This window comes from Ctenopharyngodon idella, chromosome 13 (genome assembly GCF_019924925.1).
Source record: "Ctenopharyngodon idella isolate HZGC_01 chromosome 13, HZGC01, whole genome shotgun sequence".
NCBI lineage: Eukaryota > Metazoa > Chordata > Actinopteri > Cypriniformes > Xenocyprididae > Ctenopharyngodon > Ctenopharyngodon idella.
In genome coordinates, this window is record NC_067232.1 from 16,653,164 (window position 1) to 16,674,158 (window position 20,995).

The 20,995-nt window shown below is 39.1% G+C and overlaps 2 protein-coding genes across 8 annotated transcripts in view; one reads left to right on the top strand and one right to left on the bottom strand.

Moving 5' to 3' along the window:
* On the top strand, positions 1–15,704 carry LOC127525060 (uncharacterized). 7 transcript variants are annotated; one of them, XM_051917280.1, is made up of 16 exons: positions 1–372; positions 645–735; positions 1,148–1,192; positions 1,563–1,727; positions 2,068–2,153; positions 3,878–4,014; positions 4,514–4,561; positions 4,643–4,742; positions 4,840–4,978; positions 5,507–5,587; positions 5,781–5,861; positions 7,539–7,684; positions 7,816–8,004; positions 11,502–12,150; positions 12,460–12,548; positions 15,331–15,704. In XM_051917280.1, exons 2-16 carry the CDS (start codon positions 730–732, stop codon positions 15,416–15,418), a joined length of 2,049 nt encoding a protein of 682 aa, XP_051773240.1. In that variant the 5' UTR covers positions 1–372; positions 645–729; the 3' UTR covers positions 15,419–15,704. The 7 variants fall into 7 exon arrangements, with proteins under 7 accessions (XP_051773240.1, XP_051773238.1, XP_051773239.1 ...); XM_051917278.1 differs by having other exon boundaries at positions 4–372; positions 5,504–5,587; XM_051917279.1 differs by having other exon boundaries at positions 4–348; positions 5,504–5,587.
* The window catches only part of sos2 (son of sevenless homolog 2 (Drosophila)), an 18,129-nt gene continuing 12,828 nt past the window's right edge, over positions 15,695–20,995 (bottom strand). The window contains exons 18-23 of the mRNA XM_051917264.1: positions 20,486–20,658; positions 20,278–20,394; positions 18,915–19,176; positions 18,777–18,818; positions 18,579–18,685; positions 15,695–17,633 (exon numbers count right to left, since the gene is read on the bottom strand). Of these exons, the coding sequence (XP_051773224.1) occupies positions 17,103–17,633; positions 18,579–18,685; positions 18,777–18,818; positions 18,915–19,176; positions 20,278–20,394; positions 20,486–20,658 (1,232 nt within the window). The 3' untranslated portion in view covers positions 15,695–17,102. The remainder of the gene's footprint in view (positions 17,634–18,578; positions 18,686–18,776; positions 18,819–18,914; positions 19,177–20,277; positions 20,395–20,485; positions 20,659–20,995) is intronic.

The following is a 20,995-nucleotide window of genomic DNA, read 5'->3' on the forward strand; positions in this document are numbered from 1 at the left end:
ACTGCACAAAATATTGTTAGTATTCAAGTTAAATTAATCACAAGTAATCTCAATAAATTATAGACCTCTGGTATGTGAGTGGAAGTGAGATGGAGCTCTAATCAGCCGAAAAATCGCTCTTTTGCTGACTGTGCAAGAGCGCGTGAACGGTCCCGAGACACCGGACGGCGCGCACGGTTCGTGTTCTGTCACTCCTCCCGCAGTCAGACGCAGTGCACGACATAGACCGGACACCGGGACACACGAGCTCAGGGAGAGACACAACTACAAAAACATGAGGTCGTCACTATGCCAGAGAAATGGAATAACATTTCAACAGAAAAAGAAATCTTGAAGATTTGCTTTCTGGTTGGCGCGCGCTGCACATTTACGGTCATTATTATTATTATTATTAATTGCGTTAGTTTGATTATAATGATTTGTGCTGAACTGCATTTTTATGAATTATTTTTGTGTAATGTTATGTCGTTCTCAGGCTGCTATTTAAATTTAAAATTTTAGCCTACTTGATTTACATGTATATTGTATTGTGACTGTATTATTTTTATTTTTTTTTTTAAATGGAAGATTATGAAAATACTTCTGAAAACAAAGAAGAAGAAGAAACAAAACATTAATAAATCTGTTCTCACTCTGTGCTGTAGGGTGGAGCTCTTTGGCAGGTATATTTTCCCCACCTGGGATTCGCTGACTGGGCGACCAGCTCTAGGTAAAAACACAAGCGCGCGCATGGAGGTGATGATATTTGCTAAACTCCAACCCTAAATCTAACACTCACACAAACATTTCTACATATTTAGAATTTATTTTAGAACAGTATTACGTTTTTTATGGTTACTGTTGGCTTGTCCTCACAATGTGGGTGATTTCAGGTTTTACTATTCTTGTGGTGACTTGTTAAAAAACATAATGGATAGATGGTCAGGGCTTACTATTCTTGTGGTGACTAAATTGTTAAAAAAAAAAACAAAATAGATAAGATGATCATGCTACTAAAGAAGTATCAGGCATAAGAACCGTATTGTATTGCATCTTACTACACCAACATAAATCTCAGCAGTCACCTGTGAATTAAAGCCTCTCCACAGAGAATGTTTACAAACCTTTGAGACTGTGAGTTAAATGATGTTTGTGTATCCTGACACAGAAAATGAAATCCCATGAGGGAGACATGGAAAGAGAGATCTCTAAGGTAACAAACACACACTGACTCTCTTCAGCATGTTTGAGAAATAACAAGAAACTTATGAGCATTAAATGCAATTTCTCACATCTTCATGGGCCTTTAAATATTTACATAAAGACATATTTAGGGTTGGTATGTGTAATTCAGGATTCCAACAGTCACAGAAAATCAAGAAATATCAGATAATTTGATCTAATTGTGATTACTAGGCCTGGAAAAATTATGGAAATGAAATCATAAAAATCACGTAAATGTCTTGCAATGCTCAGTTCTAAAACGTTTAATTGACTATAAATTGTTCTTTAAGAGTGCAATCTGCATACAGTGATTAAATATCTTCAGTGAGTATTCAGTCTCATCTGGATGTTGTGTTCAGGTTCAAGGCATGGTGTGTGAGTTGCGGGCAGGGTTTTCTCGTGCGCTGCTGGAGCTGAATCAGATTCAGCAGGGAGATACTGAGCTACAGAGCCAGCTGGAGGACACAAGACATGGCTGCAACAAGCGTGCACTTCATCTAGAGAGTCTGGTGCTGTCCCTCAAGGTGAAGCCACACTCACACGTGTTGTAAATCTATTTATTTATTTGTTTATTTAACAGGGACAATGCACGTTAATGAACATCATGATAAAATACAAAATGTAAACATATCGCATTATAGCAACATTGCTAATTTACATCCGTAGTCCCTAGGCAGGTAATGCAAACAAATACATTACTAATGACAATATACAATTGAATGTATTACAATACAAATATGCATACATGACAACAATTCAATTACAGATACCACAAGCTCAAGCAAAGAAAGAAAAAGGAGAAAAAAACAGTTGCAAATATGATAAATAAAAATCTGAAGTCACTGTTTTCATGTGTCTCTTTAGGAGGAGCTGGAGGAGGTACGTTGTCAGTTTCGTCAGCTCTGTGAGACTCAAGACAGAAAACCACCAGAGAATCCAGGAAGAGAGAAGTACACACACACACACACACACACACACACACACACACACACTGGTATTCCTATCATTATGGGGACATTCCGTAGACGTAATGATTTTTGTAATGTACAAGCTGTATATTCTATCTCCCTACACTAAACCTACCCTAAACTGTTACAACTTTTTATAAGAATGTTAAAACATTTTTAAATATATATGTATATATGTATAATGTAGGGAAGGACGATAGTATATTGAGTCAACATTTAGTCTCATATAAAATATTTTGTCCTTGTGCGGTCCAAGTAAAGACCCCACAAACTCAAAGATTCCATATTTTTCGTACTTTGTGGGGTCATCTGGGGTCACACACACACACACACACTGACAAATTTACCCATCGAATGTACGACTGAAACTTTGTTAAAGGTGACCTATTATGCCCCTTTTCACAAGACGTAATATAATTCTCTTGTGTCCCCAGAATGTGTCTGTGAAGTTTCAGCTCAAAATACCCTACAGATCATTTATTATAGCTTGTCAAATTTGCCCCAATTTGGGTGTGAGCAAAATCAAGCCGTTTTTGTGGGTGGTTTGTTGTAAATGCAAATGAGCTTGTGCTCCCCACTCCAAGCTCGCTCGTCATTCCAGCAAATATAACTCGCAAAATGGATCATTACAAACTGTTCTTGATGCAGCATATAACATAGGTATGGCATGTATTTTGTGGATGTTTGCTAAAATTCGATTCTGAATGATTTTGATAGAGTGATGCACGGCTAACGTGGCTAAAGCTACACACTGTTGGAGAGACTCAATAAGAATGAAGATGCGTTTATGAATTATACAGACTACACGCATTTTCGGATTAAAAATAAAAATAACGACATGGCTCTAGTCTCCGTGAATACAGTAAGAAACAATGTTAACTTTAGCCACATTTAACAGTACATTAGCAATGTGCTAACTAAACACATTCAGGAAGACAATTTGCAAACATCACGAAATAAATATATATGAAATTGGATCAGTTGGTATCGATCCATCTTTGAGAATCAATTTCTGTGCAAATCCTTTGTTTTACTGACGATCGTGTGAAGCACTCTAGTGTTAATGACTAACACATACTGCTATATGAATTTATCTGGACACATTTCCTTCATAAATAAAATTACACCACTGCGTCCTTAGTGGCTCAGATACCAGGGAGTTTATGGAGACTCATATGTTTGCTATTATAGCCGTTAACAGATCAGTGATAATGTTTACATAGCTGACACATATCATGAGCTCAGGGACGGTCGTTCTTGAGTGCTGCCGTCCTGCAGAGTTTTGCTCTGACACAACTCACCTTCCTTCACGTAGCTTTAGTAATCCTGAAGACATTCAAGTGTGTTTGATCAGGGTTGTAGCTAAACTGCAGGACAGCTGCTGCTGCTGCACTCCAGGACCAGTGTTACTCGTCGCTTGCGAAAACAATGGTGGCGCCGTGAGTGAAAACATACAGATTCAGGGGGCGGTAATATTATAATACGTCACGAGGGGAGCGAAATCAGAACGGCTCGATTTTTCACATGCTTGCAGAGAAAGGCTTACCAAAACAAAGTTACAGTTACTGGGTTGTCCTTTTTCACATTATCTGTGCTGGTAGATGCACCAGAGACACGATTATAGCACTTAAACACGGGAAAAGTCAGATTTTCATGATATGACCCCTTTAAAGTGTGTGTGCCGATGTGTGTATGTATGAACACAGTAATGGAGTGGATGACAGCAACGGACAGAGTGATGGTGCTGCAGAGGCTCCTCCCCTTTCATCTGTGGGCGGAGCATTCCTCATACACTGTTACCTTCAAGGCTTACAGGTGTGGCAATGGGCCAGACAGAATACAGGTGAGCTTTCATTTTTTTGGGTAAAAATGAAACAGAAGTTGCAATAATCTTTTCTTTCCTATTGTGACGTATATATCCGAGTGAAACGGTATCTTGAACAAGAAAAAATGTAGGGCGGGACTTGATTTTGTCCATCAGGAATTGATTGGATGGTTGCGATTTGCTGTTGCTGTGATCTCATGTGAGTGACAGGTTGTCGCAACAGTAATCATGTCATCAGAAAAGAGAAGAGGAGTCATTGCAGGAGGAAGGGGAAGTTATTTTGATTAAAGATTACGAGGGCACATGAATTGATTAGTAGCATGAGAAAAAATCATTTATAATAAAAACTGCAATATTCCATAAAAAATAAGAATGGTCCATTTTGATTTCATAGTGACTTTAAAATATATTGCTCATATACAAAATAAACTGTTAAGTATTAAATAATATGTGGTGAGAGTTAAATGAGGAGAAGTAAATTATATTAAAAAAAAATCTTTCAACTTTTCTGTTTCAGGTGTAGATGCTCTTTCCTGCCATGTAACACACAGCTGCTTACAGCAAAGTAAATCATCTCTTATCCAAGCATTTTAACTGCTCAGTATTCACATGTGGATCCTCATGTCCCTCTGTCTCTTTCTGTCAGGCAGGAGGCGGGGTGTGGTGGAGATACTGTTGCAGTCTGAACGCGATTATGTGTCTAGTTTGAATCAGCTCTTTGAGAAATATAAATCTGCAGAGCAAAAGTAGAGAACTACAATCATTATCACTATTTCATGTCATCTTTTTATCTCTGTCTGTACCACACACTATAACAAGCGTGTTTGTGTGTTTCTGAGACAGTGTGTCGTTTGTAAAGCATATTGATCAGATGCTACAGCGCCACCTGCTGTTCCGCAACACCCTAGAAGAACGTCTGACCACGGATGAGAGAAGCTGTGCAGCTGGAGATGCTTTTCTCAACCTCACTGGACAGAACAACGTAATGCCATATTACTACTAAAATAATAATCTGTTGTCCTTCATTAAATGTATCAAAAGTGACAGTAAAGATTTTTACATTGTTACAAAATATCTATTTCATATTAACGCTGTTCTTTTAAACTTTATATTCATCAAAGAATCCTGAAAAAAAAAAAATGTTTTCAAAAAAATATTAAGCAGCACAACTGTTTTCATCATTGATAATAATAAGAAATGTTTCTTTAGCAACAAATCAACATATCAGAATGATTTCTGGAGGATCATGTGACACTGAAGACTGGAGTAATGATGCTGAAAATTCAGCTTTGATCACAGGAATAAAAAACATTTTAAAATATATTACAGTTATTTTAAATTGTAATAATATTTCACAACATTACTGTTTTTACTATACGTTTTGATCAAATAAATGCAGCGATGGTGCACTTAGAGACTTTTAAAAAAAACATAAAAAATTACAGACCCCAAACTTTTAAAAAATAAATGTAATAAATGCATTCATTCATTACTTGTCTTTCTGCAGAAGTGTTTCTCTGATGCATATCTTGGATATGTGTCCAGTCTGGGAACTGTCCTGAGAACAGAGTTCAATCCACAAAGCGCACAGGCAAGATCTTCCTGTTTCACGTTATGAAACATGTTACAATATTTAAAGTTGTGAATGCTAGGGACTATCAAATGAGTCTAGACTAGAGCAACCAGGCCCAGTCATATCTAAGTGCACGTACAAGTCTATTGAGTTTTACTTTTGTGTAATTTTGGTTTGTTTCATGTGATTATTTATAATGTTTTTCTGCTAGGAGGAGAAAGAGAGCTGCAGATTGCTTTCACTACTGTTTACTCCTGTTTCCCGCATCCACGTATACCTGAACATTATACAGGTGAGTCACATGCTTGCAAATGAACCTGGTAAAAATGAGTTAGCCATAATACAAACCATATTTGATGTTATATTTTGATGTTAAATTGTGTAAATCCTTTTGAGGTGAGATTAGTCTAGATGGATGAGCTTGCGTTCAATGATGTGTTTGTTTTATGTAAACAGTAGAGATTTTTTTATAAGAAGGAGTGATTATAAACTCTGGGTCTAGAAAATCATAATGATTGGATCATGTGTGCCTTGAAAGCAATCATATAAAAACTCTATAAACATTTTATAAACGTTTAAATGTTTAGTTATATAACAGATTGGATTTATGCAGTGATGAATGCTATAGTACCTGTCACAACATTCCCTACTTTGACTTGTCTTATAGAACAGCAGTTTGTGGGCAGTAAGATATTTTAATGTTTTTGGAAAAATTCTCTAATCAAAAATACAGTAAAATTGTGAAATATTATTACATTTTTCATATATATTTTACAATGTAATTTATTCCTGTGATAAAGCTGAATTTTCAGCATCATTACTCCAGTCTTCAGTGTCACATGATCCTACAGAAATCATTATAATATGCTGATTTGATCCTCAATAAACATTTCCTATTATTATCAATGTTGAAAACAGATAGGCTGCTTAATATTTTTGTGGAAACTACATTTTTTATGTAGTTGCATATTTTAATCATTTATTCAAAGTACTATTACTTAAATACTTGATGAGCTTCCATTGTAAATCCTTTACAATCCTTTACATCACTGCAATCATGTTTGTGTTAGCTTTTTACGAAATGAGAGACGAGTTAAAATCATTTTCCTGTGGTAATCGACAGCATGACATAAGCTGCATCTCATTTCGAAGGCTGTGTCCTCCGGAGGTCGCATTTGAAGGCTGCATACGTCACCTCATTTAAGAAAAGCAACCGTTAGATTGCAAAGTAAGAAATTACAGTATTTTACACCTCACGAGGAATAACAGTCAATTTATTATGGTTACTTTTCTTAAATAAGACATCCTCGATGACATATGCAGCCTTCAAATGCGACCTCCGGAGGACTCAGCCTTCGAAATGAGCCAAAGACACGTGCTGAATTTGAAATCCGCATACTACTTGTACTACCTTTATCATATCTTTCTATGGCAGAAATAGCAAGAGTAGCATGCTAATATGTGGTTCCGAATTCAGCAACAGTCAACAGAGTTCAAGAGCTCATATTCATATTATTCAGAATGTTCCAGAATATTCTATTAACCATCTTTAGTTTCAGTCAGTACTGAAACGTGCAACCTGATTCAATTACACACCAAAGGTTGTACTGAATTTAAGAATATATAGTCAAGATATTTCTGAACTTCTAAATGTAGAAATGGAGAAAATGTTGTGATGCTAGACGTGACACTGGGGTTGTAACCCTTCAGTTGGCACTGAATGCTACAGCACAGTCGAGCAGGTCCAGATGGCATTACTGCATTGCTGAACTCGTGCCACCCTAGGTCTGCTTTGCTCACTACTGCACTACTGTCTGAGAAAGTTCAAGTAAATCATTGCCGAGCATTTCACTACTGTACATACAGTGTACATTTTCTTCCTAAAATGCAGTCTGCTATTTTCTAAGGGATTTTAATTTCCAGTGTTGCAGTGTTGCATCTTCTCTGCTGCACTTCCTATTTCCACCAGGCTCTGTTACGCAGTTCTGGCGCTGGGCACGCAGACTGGTGTTCACTACAGGAGAGCGAGCGGGTGCTGTGGGATCTCTGCACAAGCTGTCACATGACCTTGGAGAAGGCGGGGCCATGCGAAGAGGGGGTGGTGCCTAAACAAGGGTCAGTCTTTTTTAAACTGTCTGTCACTTATGGTTTTAGTTGATGTAAATTTTATAAAGTGCTCTTCCGTCTAACTGGATAAAACTGGCTTTTGTGGCAGGTGGTTGATGCTAATTTGAGTGTGTCTGCAGTTTGAGAAGCAGGTGCTGTGCCGAGAGCCCCGACTGTGGTCCTTCCGCCTTTACTAAGTACTGTGCCAACACCAATGTGGATTCAGCCAACGTCACAGCGGGCGCAGGCATAGACAGTACTATACACCAGAGGAAATGCTGTCGCGTTGGCATCTCACGGACGCTACCTCGGCCCAGTGGCATCTTAAGGTACTCCAGCGTGTCATCAGAAATCAGAGCAAAATAAAAGTCACTATTTCTAGGGCTACATCAGTCACAATTTCTGGGAAAATAATCAAGCTAGTCTGTCTGGATTAAAATAAATAAATACATTTGCATACAGCCTAATAAACTGTTAAAAATCGGACTGATAACTTAAAGGTGGGGTAAGCCATTTTTCAAAAACACTGTTGGACATTGTTGATATTTGAAATCAACTCAAACCAACCCACCCCACTCTTCATTGCTCCGCATCCAAAACTCACCCTCTAATCCTAACCACCCTGCTCCAAGTCAGTCTCGAAACCTGGCCCGATCGCTGCTGGCAGGCGAGGCGAGCGTGCTAACAATGACGCTAAGCACCTCATTCTCTAGCAGTCGTCAGTACGCAGTGGTTTACCTGCTCAACTCTCAATATCTGGCCACTGTTACACACACAATGCGAGAGTGGATGTCTGTTTATCACAGCTGACGCGCAACAAAATGCTTCACAAAAGATAAAGCACAGTTGATGAACAAACGACAAGGAAGGACAAAAAATGAACGTACAGTACACAAGAGTAAAAAGTGTTTGTTGTTAGTCGCCAACAGCACAGCAGCTCCAGACAATCAAACCCAGTGTTACTCACATGTGAAGCGGAATCAAAGCAGCCTCCAAGTCTGTTTTCAGGCCTTCCCTCTTAGCTCTCTCCAGCGCTGGAAAGCTTTTCTAATATTAACGCAGGTCCTAAAGCACTTGCCCAGTCATAAACCTTCATTCCAGTGATATTCTTTTGAGCTCTTTTGAATGGTCTCTCATCATCTCTCTTTCTGCAGTTTTTTTTTCAAATCTTCCTCTTGCTCATTCTCTCTCCTCGACCGTCATACGCCCCCTAATGCTGATTGGTTACACATTTGTTGTTAGTGTCGGCCCGACTAACTTCCAAACAGTGTTTTTGAAATATGACTTACCCCACCTTTACTCAGAATAAAAAGCCTTCATGTTAACACAAAAAAAAAAAAAGCTTGGTCTGAAAGCAAGCAGATTTCAAGAGATGATGTAGATCTTAAATAATATGTATAAATATATTTGAATCTGGCTACTTACATAACTGGATACAGATAAACCTCTATTAAATCTCTTCAAATAATAAAAAACGAAATAATTACTTACAAATAATAAATACCAAAATATATAAAAGCAAAATATAAATTAAACTTAAGGGAGGTTAATAAGTATGAATTGCAAGTAGAGTTTTAAGGAATTCTGGCTATACGGGTTCAAATAAAATTTTCAAATAATTTTAAATGATTTAAACAAACATTTAAACAAATCTAAATGGTCTGAAATGTATTAAATTGAATCAAACTTTGGAGCCTGTAAGTACTGATTATATTTTAATCATTTATATTGGCTGTAGTGTAATGACAAAATAAATGCCAATTATTTAACTTTTAAACAACATTTTATTTTTATAATATCACATAAAGTTGTGTTAAAACAGATTATCGAAAAATAAAAAAGTAAGGTGGGGACTTAGTCCTATAAATAGGTTTGCTTGGATTTTGAGATGTGGTCCAGTTATGACATTTTGATTGAAAATTATGAGGTAAAACAAAAAGTAATATATATATATATATATATATATATATATATATATAATATATATATATTTATATAATATATAATTATATTATATTATATAATACATATAATAAAATGAAACATACATGGATATATCGTTCACAATAAGATCAATAAACATGAATTTAAAAAATGAATAGACTTAAAAAATCCCTCATATACAGGTGCTGGTCATATAATTAGAATATCGTAAAAAAGTTCATTTTTTTATTGTAAATTATTTTAAAAAATGAAACTTTCATATATTCTAGATTCCCTACATGTAAAGTAAAACATTTCAAAAGGTTTTTTTTTTTCAATTTGTTGATTAGAGCGTACAGCTAATGAAAGTCCAAAATCCAGTATCTCAAAATATTAGAATATTTACATTTGTGTTTCATTATATGACCATCCCTACAGTATAAATTCTGGGTATCTTTTGTTCTTTGAAACCACACTAATGGGGAAGACTGCTGACTTGGCAATGGTCCAGGAGACAATCATTGACACCCTCCACAAAGAGAGTAAGTCACAGAAGGTCATTACTGAATGGAGTGGCTGTTTACAGAGTGATGTATCAAAGCATATTAAATGCAAAGTTGACTGGAAGGAAGAAATTGGGTAGGCAAAGGTGCACAAGCAACAGGGATGACCCCAAGCTTGAGAATACTGTCAAGTAAAGCCGATTCAAACACTTGGGAGAGCTTCACAATGAGTAGAATGAAGCCGGAGTCAGCGCATCAAGAGTCACCACACTCAGACATCTTCAGGAAAAGGACTACCAAGCCACTTCTGAAACAGAAACAATGTCAGAAGCATCTTACCTGGGCTAAGGAGAAAAAGAACTGGACAGTGAACAGTGGTCGAAAGTCCTCTTTTCAGATAAAAGTAAATTTTGCATTTCATGTTGAAATCATGGTCCCAGAGTCTGAAGGAAGACTGGAGAGGCACAGAATCCAAGCTGCTTGAAGTCTAGTGTGAAGTTTCTGAAGTCAATAATGATTTCGGGGGGGCCGTGACGTCTGCTGGTGTTGGTCCATTGTGTTTTATCAAGTGCAAAGTCAATGCAGCCATCTTCCAGGAGATTTTGGAACACTTTATGCTTCCATCTGCTGACAAGCTTTATGGAGATGCTGATTTCCTTTTCCAGCAGGACTTTAGCACCTGCCCACAGTGCAAAAACCACTTCCAAGTGGTTTGCTGACCATGATATTACTGTGCTTTATTGGCCAGCCAATATGCCTGACCTGAATCTATGGGATATTTTCAAGAGAAAGATGAGAAACAGTCAATCCAACAATATACAGATGATCTGAAGGCTCAATAGTGCCTCAGCAGTGCCACAGGCTGATCACTACCATGCCACACTTCACTGATGCAGTAATTTGTGCTAGGAGCAAGTCATTTGCTGTAATATGTCCTGCCGATCAAGTATTGAGTGTACAAAAGAACATACTTTAAAGAACTTGAACTTTTCTGTTTTGCAAATCCATTTTTTGATTGATCTTAGGAAATATTCTAATATTTTGAAATACTGGATTTTGGACTTTCATGAGCTGTACGCTCTAATCATCAAAATTTAAAAAAAAAAACTTTTGAAATGTTTTACTTTACATGTAGGGAATCTAGAATATATGAAAGTTTCATTTTTAAAAATAATTTATAATAAAAAAATGAACTTTTTGATGATATTCTAATTATATGACCAGCACCTGTAAACAGTATGTTTGTAATTTAGTTAGATTAAATGTAATAAGGATTGATTTATATTTATTTAATTTGGATTTTTGCTTACTTATAACAATAACAGTGCATTCTGGGAAAATGCAAATGTAAATTACACTTTTTTTATCTGCATAATAAAACAGCAACTGTCTCCCATCAGAAATGGCCATGAGCATATGTGTGCGCTGCCCCCTGGTGGCTGGACTACAGAGTACATGTGGAATGGCAGCGCAGGGCAGAGCCCCACGGGTCCCATCTGCGTACCCTTCCCTCGTCATCCTAGAGAGGTCGGCCGGTTTCTGAACCCTGGGCCACCTGTTGGTGTAGGGGGAAACCTCACCACTGCTGCCAAGAGTCAGAGCTCCTCTGCTGGTCTGGCTGTACGTGTTTGTGGGTCTCCGGGGCTCGATGGACGCGTTTACACATCCGACCTGTGCCCTCCACCCCCTCGTCTCGACGACGGGGACACAGACTGTGACGTGGCTGATGCATCCATGTTTGACTTCTCCTCTGTGACGACCTGTAGCCCAGATGAAACTTTAAATCGGCTCAGAGGAGTGGAGGCTCGTGATGATGAGGACGATGATGAAGAGGACAGCGAGGTTCCAGTTCTCCTCAAACCTTCATACACTCACAACACTTCAGCCGTTCAGGCGGGGGGAAGCTTATGCATGCCGTGGCAGATTCCGAGACGGGCTCCTATTCCTGCCGAGGTTCGCATTGGGATGCAAGGAAAAACACGTGCCCCAAAACCACACAGAATCCCCGCCAGTGCCTTTCGGCCGATTTGGGACCCAATTTACTCACAGGTTTGAGGCATCACACGGAAATTAGCACAAGCCTACTGCATCCTACTATTTTTAATCACTATTTTTTTCCTCTTATGTCCACTTATAATGTCGGTCAAGCTGTTTTGCACCAATTCAATTCAGTTTCAGATGAACATTTTACACAGTTTTTTTGTAGATGTGTAAGTTACAGTATGTCGTTTTTATTTAAGAAGAGCAACTGCTTTTTTGTGGTATGACCACTTGAAATAGTTAAAATCAAGCAAGTCTGAAATAGAGAGGCAAATACTACCAAAAGACTAACAAAAACACTCACCTTTTCTCTTTCAGGGTGATGTGACACCTGCAAAAGAGAACTCTGTGTCCTTCAGCTCAACCAATCAGATCATTAATCAGCAGCAAGAGACTGACCAATCACGGTAAGAGGCGTATGGCTGTGTTTGGAATAACATGCTACCTTGATGACCTGCCAAAATGTGTAGTATAAGACAGAACAAGACAATAACCTCAGTTATAAAAACAGTTATGCGTTTATGTAAATTTTTATCGATGCATTTATGTATTTTTTATAAATCAATGCATCGCGAATCGAGAAATGATTCTGAGTTTTCCCGAATGCATCGCGATTTTCTCTTGAATCGATTCTGAGTTTAGTTTTTAACAGCAGATGGCGCTCTAAGCTAGTTTTTAACTCCACGCTCAAATGCTCATGAAGAAGAGTGCTGAAGAGTGCTCGTGTTCGGCTGAGTCTGAGAATGTATTTGCACCTCAGAATGCTTTTATGAGGTAAGATTAATGTAAACAGCTCACTGCAAACACCTTTGTAATTGGCTTCAACCTTTTCAAAATTTTCTGAATGATTATTTTATAGAAGGTTCAAGTGGTGTGTGTAAGGAATTGGAAGGAAGCAGAGTACATGCAGTGCCATCTGCTGTTGAAAACTAAGCACAGTATCGTTTCGAAAGAGAATCGCGATGCATTCCAAAAAAATCGATCCAGAATCATTTCTCGATTCGTAATGCATCAATTTACTGTCCCAGCCCTAGTAAAAATGTCTTTCAAACAGTCAGATTATCATTCATTCCTATTATTCAATTTGAACTAAAGACCATTTAATTTTGAATGCAGGTCCCATCCATGTATGTAAAATACATAGTCAACATGAAATCAAAATTTTATATTATTTTTTATGGAATATTCCAATGTTTATTACGTAAGGGATAATGTACAAGGTGAAGTGTCTGGGTTTATTTTGGCTGGATGTACATTATCCCTTACTTATCCATGAACACCATTTTATTATTATTATTATTATTTTTAAAATATGCCCTTTAATCTTTAATCAAATCAAATAATTTTTAATCAAAAACATTAACATCCCTTCCCCTCCTCCCCGCAATGACATCACATCTCTGCTGACGTGTGCCCCAGCACAGGGCGGGCCAGTAATCCGTCCCTTCCAGCAACCTGTCACTCACATGATATTGCAGCAATTAGCAAACCACAATGATCCAATCAATTCTCAAAAGACAAAATCAAGTCCCGCCCTCGTGTCTCATTTGAGAATCTGTTTCACATGTATACACATCAAAATAAGAGTGGCTGCTCACTGCAGAGCCATGGGTGGAGCATGAAGTCCAGCTTCCCCTCTCTAGATGTAATTTGGGCATGTAATTTGGGTGGAGCTAGAAGGTCCAACCACACCCTAACCCTACCCATAACACTCTCCCTCCACCCATTAGATCCACAGAGGTGGAGCTGGACTATGTCAAGCTCGACCCATGACATCCAGAGATGTCATTTGGCTCTGCAGCGAGCACCACTTGCAAAATAAGGAAGAAAAGATGACCACAACTTCCGTTGTGAAATCCTTCAATAAAACCAACTACAAAAGCATTTTTTATAAAATGGTGAAAATACATTTCAAACAACTGACTTAGACCACACAGCTCCCTACTGTGTATCATCACAGTAGATTTTAATGTAATTGCAGTTTTAAGTTTGGAGTGTTTTCTTTGCTTAATTTTAGCATCATATACAACAGCACTCACCCCTAAGGTCACTGTCTGCAGAGCCACCAAACTCCAAACTATATATTTACCTACAACAGAATATCGTGGCAATATTAGTGGCCAGATATTGAGAGTTGAGCGGGTAAACCACTGCGTACTGACGAGTGCTAGAGAATGAGAATGATTTAAAATAGAAATGGCAGGCTATTCCAAACATACCCAATGAAGATTTATCTGAAGGCTCAGTACTGTATGTCAATACAATTATGTGCATAGTGATCCCTGTGCTAAACTTAAAACTGTGATGCCATTTAAAGGATTAGTTCACCCAAAAATTAAAATTCTGTCATTAATTATTCACCCTCATGTCGTTCTACAACCATAAGATCGTCGTTCACCTTCAGAACACAGATTTGATAAAATCCGATGTCTCAGTGAGGCCTCCATTGCCAGCAAGATAATTAACACTTTCAATGCTCAGAAAGCTACTAAAGACATATTTAAAACAGATCATGTGACTACAGTGGTTCAACCTTAATGTTATGAAGCGACAAGAATACTTTTTGTGACCCAAAAAAACTAAACTTTTCAACAATATAGTGATGGGCGATTTCAAAACACTGCTTCACGAAACTTTATGAATCTTTTGTTTCGAATCAGTGATTCGGAGCGCGTATTAAACTGCCAAAGTTACATGAACTATTGAAATTTCGAAACACATATGATGTAACAAAGCCTGATTTACTGAAATAACATGACTTTGTTTTGAATCAGTGGTTCGGAGCTCCAAAGTATTTGTAAAGCTTCGAAGCTTCATGAAGCAGTGTTTTGAAATCGCCCATCACTAGATATTGTTGAATAAAGTCGTTTTGTTTTTTTGGCGCACAAAAAGTATTCTTGACGCTTCATAACATTAAGATTGAGCCACTGTAGTCACATCAACTAATTTAAATAAGTCTTTAGTAGCTTTCTGGGCATTGAAAGTGTTAATTATCTTGCTGGCAATGGAGGCCTCACTGAGCTATCTGATTTTATCAAAAATATCTTAATTTGTGTTCTAAGATTAATGAAGGTCTTACAGGTGTGGAACAACATGAGGGTGAGTGATTAATGACAGAATTTTCATTTTTGGGTGAACGAAACCTTTAAGTGCACTATAAAGTAGTAATGTGTGTATTTGTTGTTTTAGATCTGCATATAGAGGTACTGGAGTCCAGCGGGCTGAAGCAGTGTGGCATGACAGTGAGGATAGTGAAGGACCCTGCAGTACAGTCTGACACGCTCTCATCCCAGGAAACAATTAATATTCATGAGTCTGCACTGGTGCAACCAATCACACACCGGGAACTTCTCTAATTCAGCTAATGAAATAACTGCAATCTTTTTTCTTTTTATAAATGGCAACGGTTCCTCTCACTGTGAACTGACATGCAGCACCAGCACACTCAGGACAGCTAAAATCAACACGTTTTCCAGCATGATTGATTTGATTTGTCAGCGACACTTTAAATGTAACGGAATGCACATAAAGCCAGAGGAATAAAAACATTCCGTAGAAAATAAGACTGTGTGTTTATTAATGAGTCTCATGGAGAACATGGTACAAAAGCAGTTACAGGCCTTGAATGCGCACAGACACACACACACACACACACACACACACACACACACACACACACACATACACACACACAGTAAGTTTTTGGGAATTACTAACACTTCTAACCAAATGACAAATCAGCTGGGAGAGGCCAGAATGAGTGTCTACACATACAGGATGTGACATCACTACAAAACACTGCAGTCCCCTTATGGCTGATCGCCGTGGTCGATTTGATAGGAATTGCTCTTGTGACGAAGCCCTTCCTGTGTGGACCTGGTTTGGTTGATGAGAGGACCTGAATGAGAGCAGGAGCCGTGATTTACAATAAAACATTCGGACCGCAGCGCTGTGTCCCTAAGTACATGAGTTTGGGACACAGCCCGACGGTTGTCCCGACCAGCCCAGAGGACGGGGGGGTCAGCAGGACAGGGTCATAAGGTCACAGGATTGTGAGTTTGAGTCCTCTGCTTCTCTGTAACAGTACTGCCCTAAAGTGCAAAAAAGGCTCACCGCACACTATTAAGACACACAAACTTGACACTGGTCCACACCAAGCACTCTACAAGTGTGTGAATCCGGTGGGTCTCAGACTGAGATTGTCAGTAGATACATCAGCAACTGGGGCGCCGAGGTGAGAAATGAGGGCAGATATGTTACTCTGTACAGAATACTTGGAGCACACGCGCACACACGCACGAACGGAGGCGCTGTCTAGACATTTGTTCTAAGCATGGTCAAGGCGAATGCTTTCAGACACTTAAATTTTGTTCAGTACTGATATTGAAGGCACATTAAGAGTCTGGAGCGAAAATCACGAGTCGTAAGTATCGGTGGTGGGGCGTGGCTTGTGATGAATTGACGAACAGATGAGTACGCCTTTGAGGGGAGGGGTTAAGACATCATATTGGCTTTAAATAATGTGAGGAAAAAACCCTCACCAAAATGTCAAGTTCACCTGAAGGGTACAATCTCTGGTCAAGGTCACGGCTGTGAGTTAAAGGCAACTGAAGAGAGGCGTGCTGAGGGTGTTCGGGTTGAACCCTGGTTGACCTTTGACCTGCAACCAAATAAACATCCACAGCAGAGTCTGATGGTGGTGAAAGGCCTCAGAGCAGCATTTTCATTAGATAATGTGCTGTTGACGAGCACATGACCTTGCGTAGCTCTGCATGCTGAACGCGACAGAAGTGAAAAATGAGTGACGATCACATTCCTCAAGAGCAATGACCATCTTCAGGTTTCGACTAGCATCAGATTGTCTGGTTCCAGGTTAAACATTGTTAAAACACATACACACACACACACACACACACACACACACACACACACTCGCGTCTCGATTTTAGGGTGGGATGCTCTTATTCGTTGCTGTCCCTGTTGTCGACTAGCGAGAGAGTGTGTAGTGATGGCTGTGAGAGAGTGTGTGTTGACTGAGAGAGTTCTCTCTTGTAAGTCTTGGGCGGCAGTTTTGGCAGCGCGGGGGTGGAGTTGTGACGAGGCGGTATGGGAGGGGCTGGAGTGGGTGGGGGCAGGTGGAGAATGGGCGTGCAGGGGCGGCGAGGCACACGTGGAGAAGGTGTGCCTGGGGGCGGAGCACGGGGAGAGGGAGTGCCGGGCGGGGTGTTGGGAGTGCTAGGTGAGCTGATGAAGTCCCAGTGGAAACGGCCCCCTGGGGATGGCTGCACGTTCACCGGGTAGTTGATGAAGATCTCGGGCGGTCGTTGAGGAACCGGTGGAGGCGTGTCTGGAAGGGGATCACGGGGCGGAGGGGGCGGGGGGCTCGGCAGCGGCCCCTCTGTCGGCCCGTTGATCACCGGAACGCGTGGCTGCAGGCGAGGAGGAGGAGGCAGTCGTGGTGGAATGGCGGGAGGACTTTCAGACCTGAAACTCTGCACAGAATAGATTGCACTCGTGTGAATGTGACGGCACAACATGATGAATTCAGCCTGTGAAACTGGTTAAAAATATCTTAAAGGGTCAGTTCATCCAAAAATGAAGTTTCTGTCATTAATTACTCACCCTCATGTTGTTCCACACCCGTAAGACCTTCGTTCATCTACAAATTAAGATATTTTTGATTCGAGAGATTTGTGATCCCCCATAGAAAGCAATGTAAGTACCACATTCAAGGTCCAGAAAAATAGTAAAGACATTGCTAAAACAGTCCACGTGACTACAGTGGTTCAACCTAAATGTTATGAAGCAACAAGAATACTTTTTGTGTGCAAAAACAAAATTAAGGTTGAACCACTGCAATCACGTGGATTATTTTAACGATATTTTTAGTACCTTTCTTGATCTTGAAAGTGGTGGTCACATTGCTGTCTATGGACGAGTCATATACCTCTCAGATTTCATCAAAAATATCTTAATTTGTGTTCTGAAGATGAACGAAGGTCTTACAGGTGTAGAACGACATGAGGTTGAGTAATTAATGACAGCATTTTCATTTTTGGGTGAACAAACCCTTTTAAGCATGAAAATGACTAAAGGAAACATCTATTACTGAACAAATTAAGGTAATATGATTCACATTCTTTTGGTTTCTATGCCCATTATTTTTTTTTAAATTACAAATGCAATGACAATACAGGTATTGCTAAGAAAACAAAAAATGAAAGTATCAGTATCATACTCATTCTGGAAAAAAGTGGTATCGGAAAATCTACATAAGGGAATGATTAAAAAACAAAAACAAACTGAGTGTCAGGTTAAATTTTGCAGTGAAATATATTGTTAAAAGCTGTAGTTTGTAACTATGTCTCTAAATTTTTAAAATCATGGGTAGCATGTATAGTTTCAAATTAGCTTCCTCAACACAGTATGTAAGTCACCTTGGACTCTGAAGAGGTATCTTTCCTGCGGGGAGGTAATGGAGGGGGTTTAAGTAGCTCATCACCCATCAACTGGTGTAAACTACCACATGACACAGACTGGAACTCTGACAAAAAGAGAAAGTACACAGTCTTATGGTCTGTCACATAATAAACATAAGCAGGAGAGCTGTGCTTGAGGAAAATCATAACACTTACTGGACTGGGGCAGCAAAACTGGGGCAAATATGGTGTTGTTACCTGCAAAAAAAACCACACAAAATTGCATTTAAGTCACATATAACTTTGATCTAGCTGATTATTTTCCACTGAGCTGCCACCAGTCCCCTCTCTCACCGTAGGAGCTGCTCAGATCGTGCTCCATGAACACAGAGTTTAAGTCAGAGCTGGCAGACTGTGGAGGGGTGGGTGTGTTCGGAGAGGTGGGGAGAGAAGGAGGGGTTTCAGGTTCTGTTTCTGCGATACTTCTGAAGGTGATTTTGTGAGCTGGTTCTCGTTCTAATGGCACTGGGTGACCTTTCAGTGTTCCTCCTCCTCCTGCCGCCTGCCGCACCGGCCGAACGCCAGGAGACTTCAGAGAATATGTAGTCTTTCTGGGCTATATGACACAACACATTCAGTTGCAAAACACAAACTGTGTAAACTTAAATACCTCACATTACCTACAGTGAAAAGGAAACAACACATTCTGACTCCACTATATTCATGTAAAGAGACAAAGCTCTTGAAGAATTCCTTTAAAAAAAACTTTAATGACAAAGTAAAAAAAAAAAAAAAAAAAAAAAAAAAAAAACTTAAATGATACGGCCAAATGAATAAAAATAGATTAATTTAGACACCATCTCTAAACTGTGACATATACAGGGGGTGCACGTAAGTGGTGCGCATGCATGGTAAAAATAAATGGTGCGCACCAGAAAACATGGAGGGAAGCGCTTTTGACTAGCAAAATTTTTGAGGACCGGTTCACAGGGACACGTTTACTTACTGGAGTAGGATTTTTCTCCATCTCTGGTAAGATAGCAATCATGATGATAAGTGTGTTCATGTGCTCGGCACACATGTGATTCGCGGATTAACTGCTAAATTTAACCATCATAGAGTGAAAGTTTATCATTTGGACGTGTTTTGTCTCGCCAATTAACACATTCAAATGATTTTAAAAGCGGAAGAGGAGGCGAAAATCGGGACTCGCGAGCTGTTATCTGTGCGCACAGCCTCTCACCCCCGAAACACGCGCACGCAGAGAGAAAGAGAGAGCTTTAACACCGAATTAATTCCTCTTTCGCGTTTACTTAAACTTGAACGGACACATACACACAAAATTATGTCAAAATACCCGTCTCGGCAAGTTATGTCATAAGTGAACAGTTGAGAAAGAAACCGGATGTGTGTCAGTTATTCGGTCCGTGCTTTCCTTTTTAAAGTGACAGCAGCCTAATATTCTTGCTGTTGTCTGTGTCATTAATGTTAGTAAAATAAAAAAAAATAAAAAAATCATTATCATCATCTATCATGTTCGAGAGAAAAGAAGATAGTGAGGAGAGCAGTCAGGAGGAAAGTGATGAGGACAGCTTTTAGGATAAGTGTGTCACTTAAAGTGCGAGTACCAAGCAACATCTCCAGGTGCTCCCTTGAGAACCAGACCAAAAAAGTTATGTGCACCCCTGGACATATACAGTTTTTAACAAAAACTCACAAATCTGGGTGGCTGTTTGCAGTTCCGTGGTTCGATCTCTAGAGACTTGTTGAACAGGTAGTCAGAGAACTCCTTCTCGCTCATGTTTTCCATTGGATTCAGATTCTCAAAAAACCTCTGCAAGACAAAAACACAATCTCAAGTATTAAACTCATGAGAATGAGAGAGGGGAATAGGAAAACAGTGTGAGTGATTGATGAACATAAACCTTTATGTCGTGTTCTACTTTGAGGCAGTATGGTTGGTTCTGATACTGCTGGATTTCTCCAGTGATTTCTGCTACTTTGCGTCTTTTGCTAAAGTTGATCAGTTCCTTTCCGTCACGCTTTAGGAAATCTGGATTCCCCTCTTCAGTCTTCAAAATGTTAGTTAGGTAGATACCTGAATACACAGAACAGACAGGAACCATCACATGTGGGCACACACATGTACTTGAACTAGCGTTCAAAAGTTTAGGGTCAGTACGATTTTTGTTTTTAAAGAAATTAACACTTTTATTCAAGGACAAATTAAATTGATCAAAAGTGACAGTGAAGACATTTATAATTATAATCTTACAAAAGTTTTTATTCCAAATAACTTTCTATTCATCCAAGAATCAGTTCCCACAAAAATATTAAGCAGCACAACCATTTTTTTTAAAGCCTAGAGTAATGGCTACTAAAAAATTTCAGCTTTGCCATCACAGGAATACATTATATTTTAAAATATATTCATA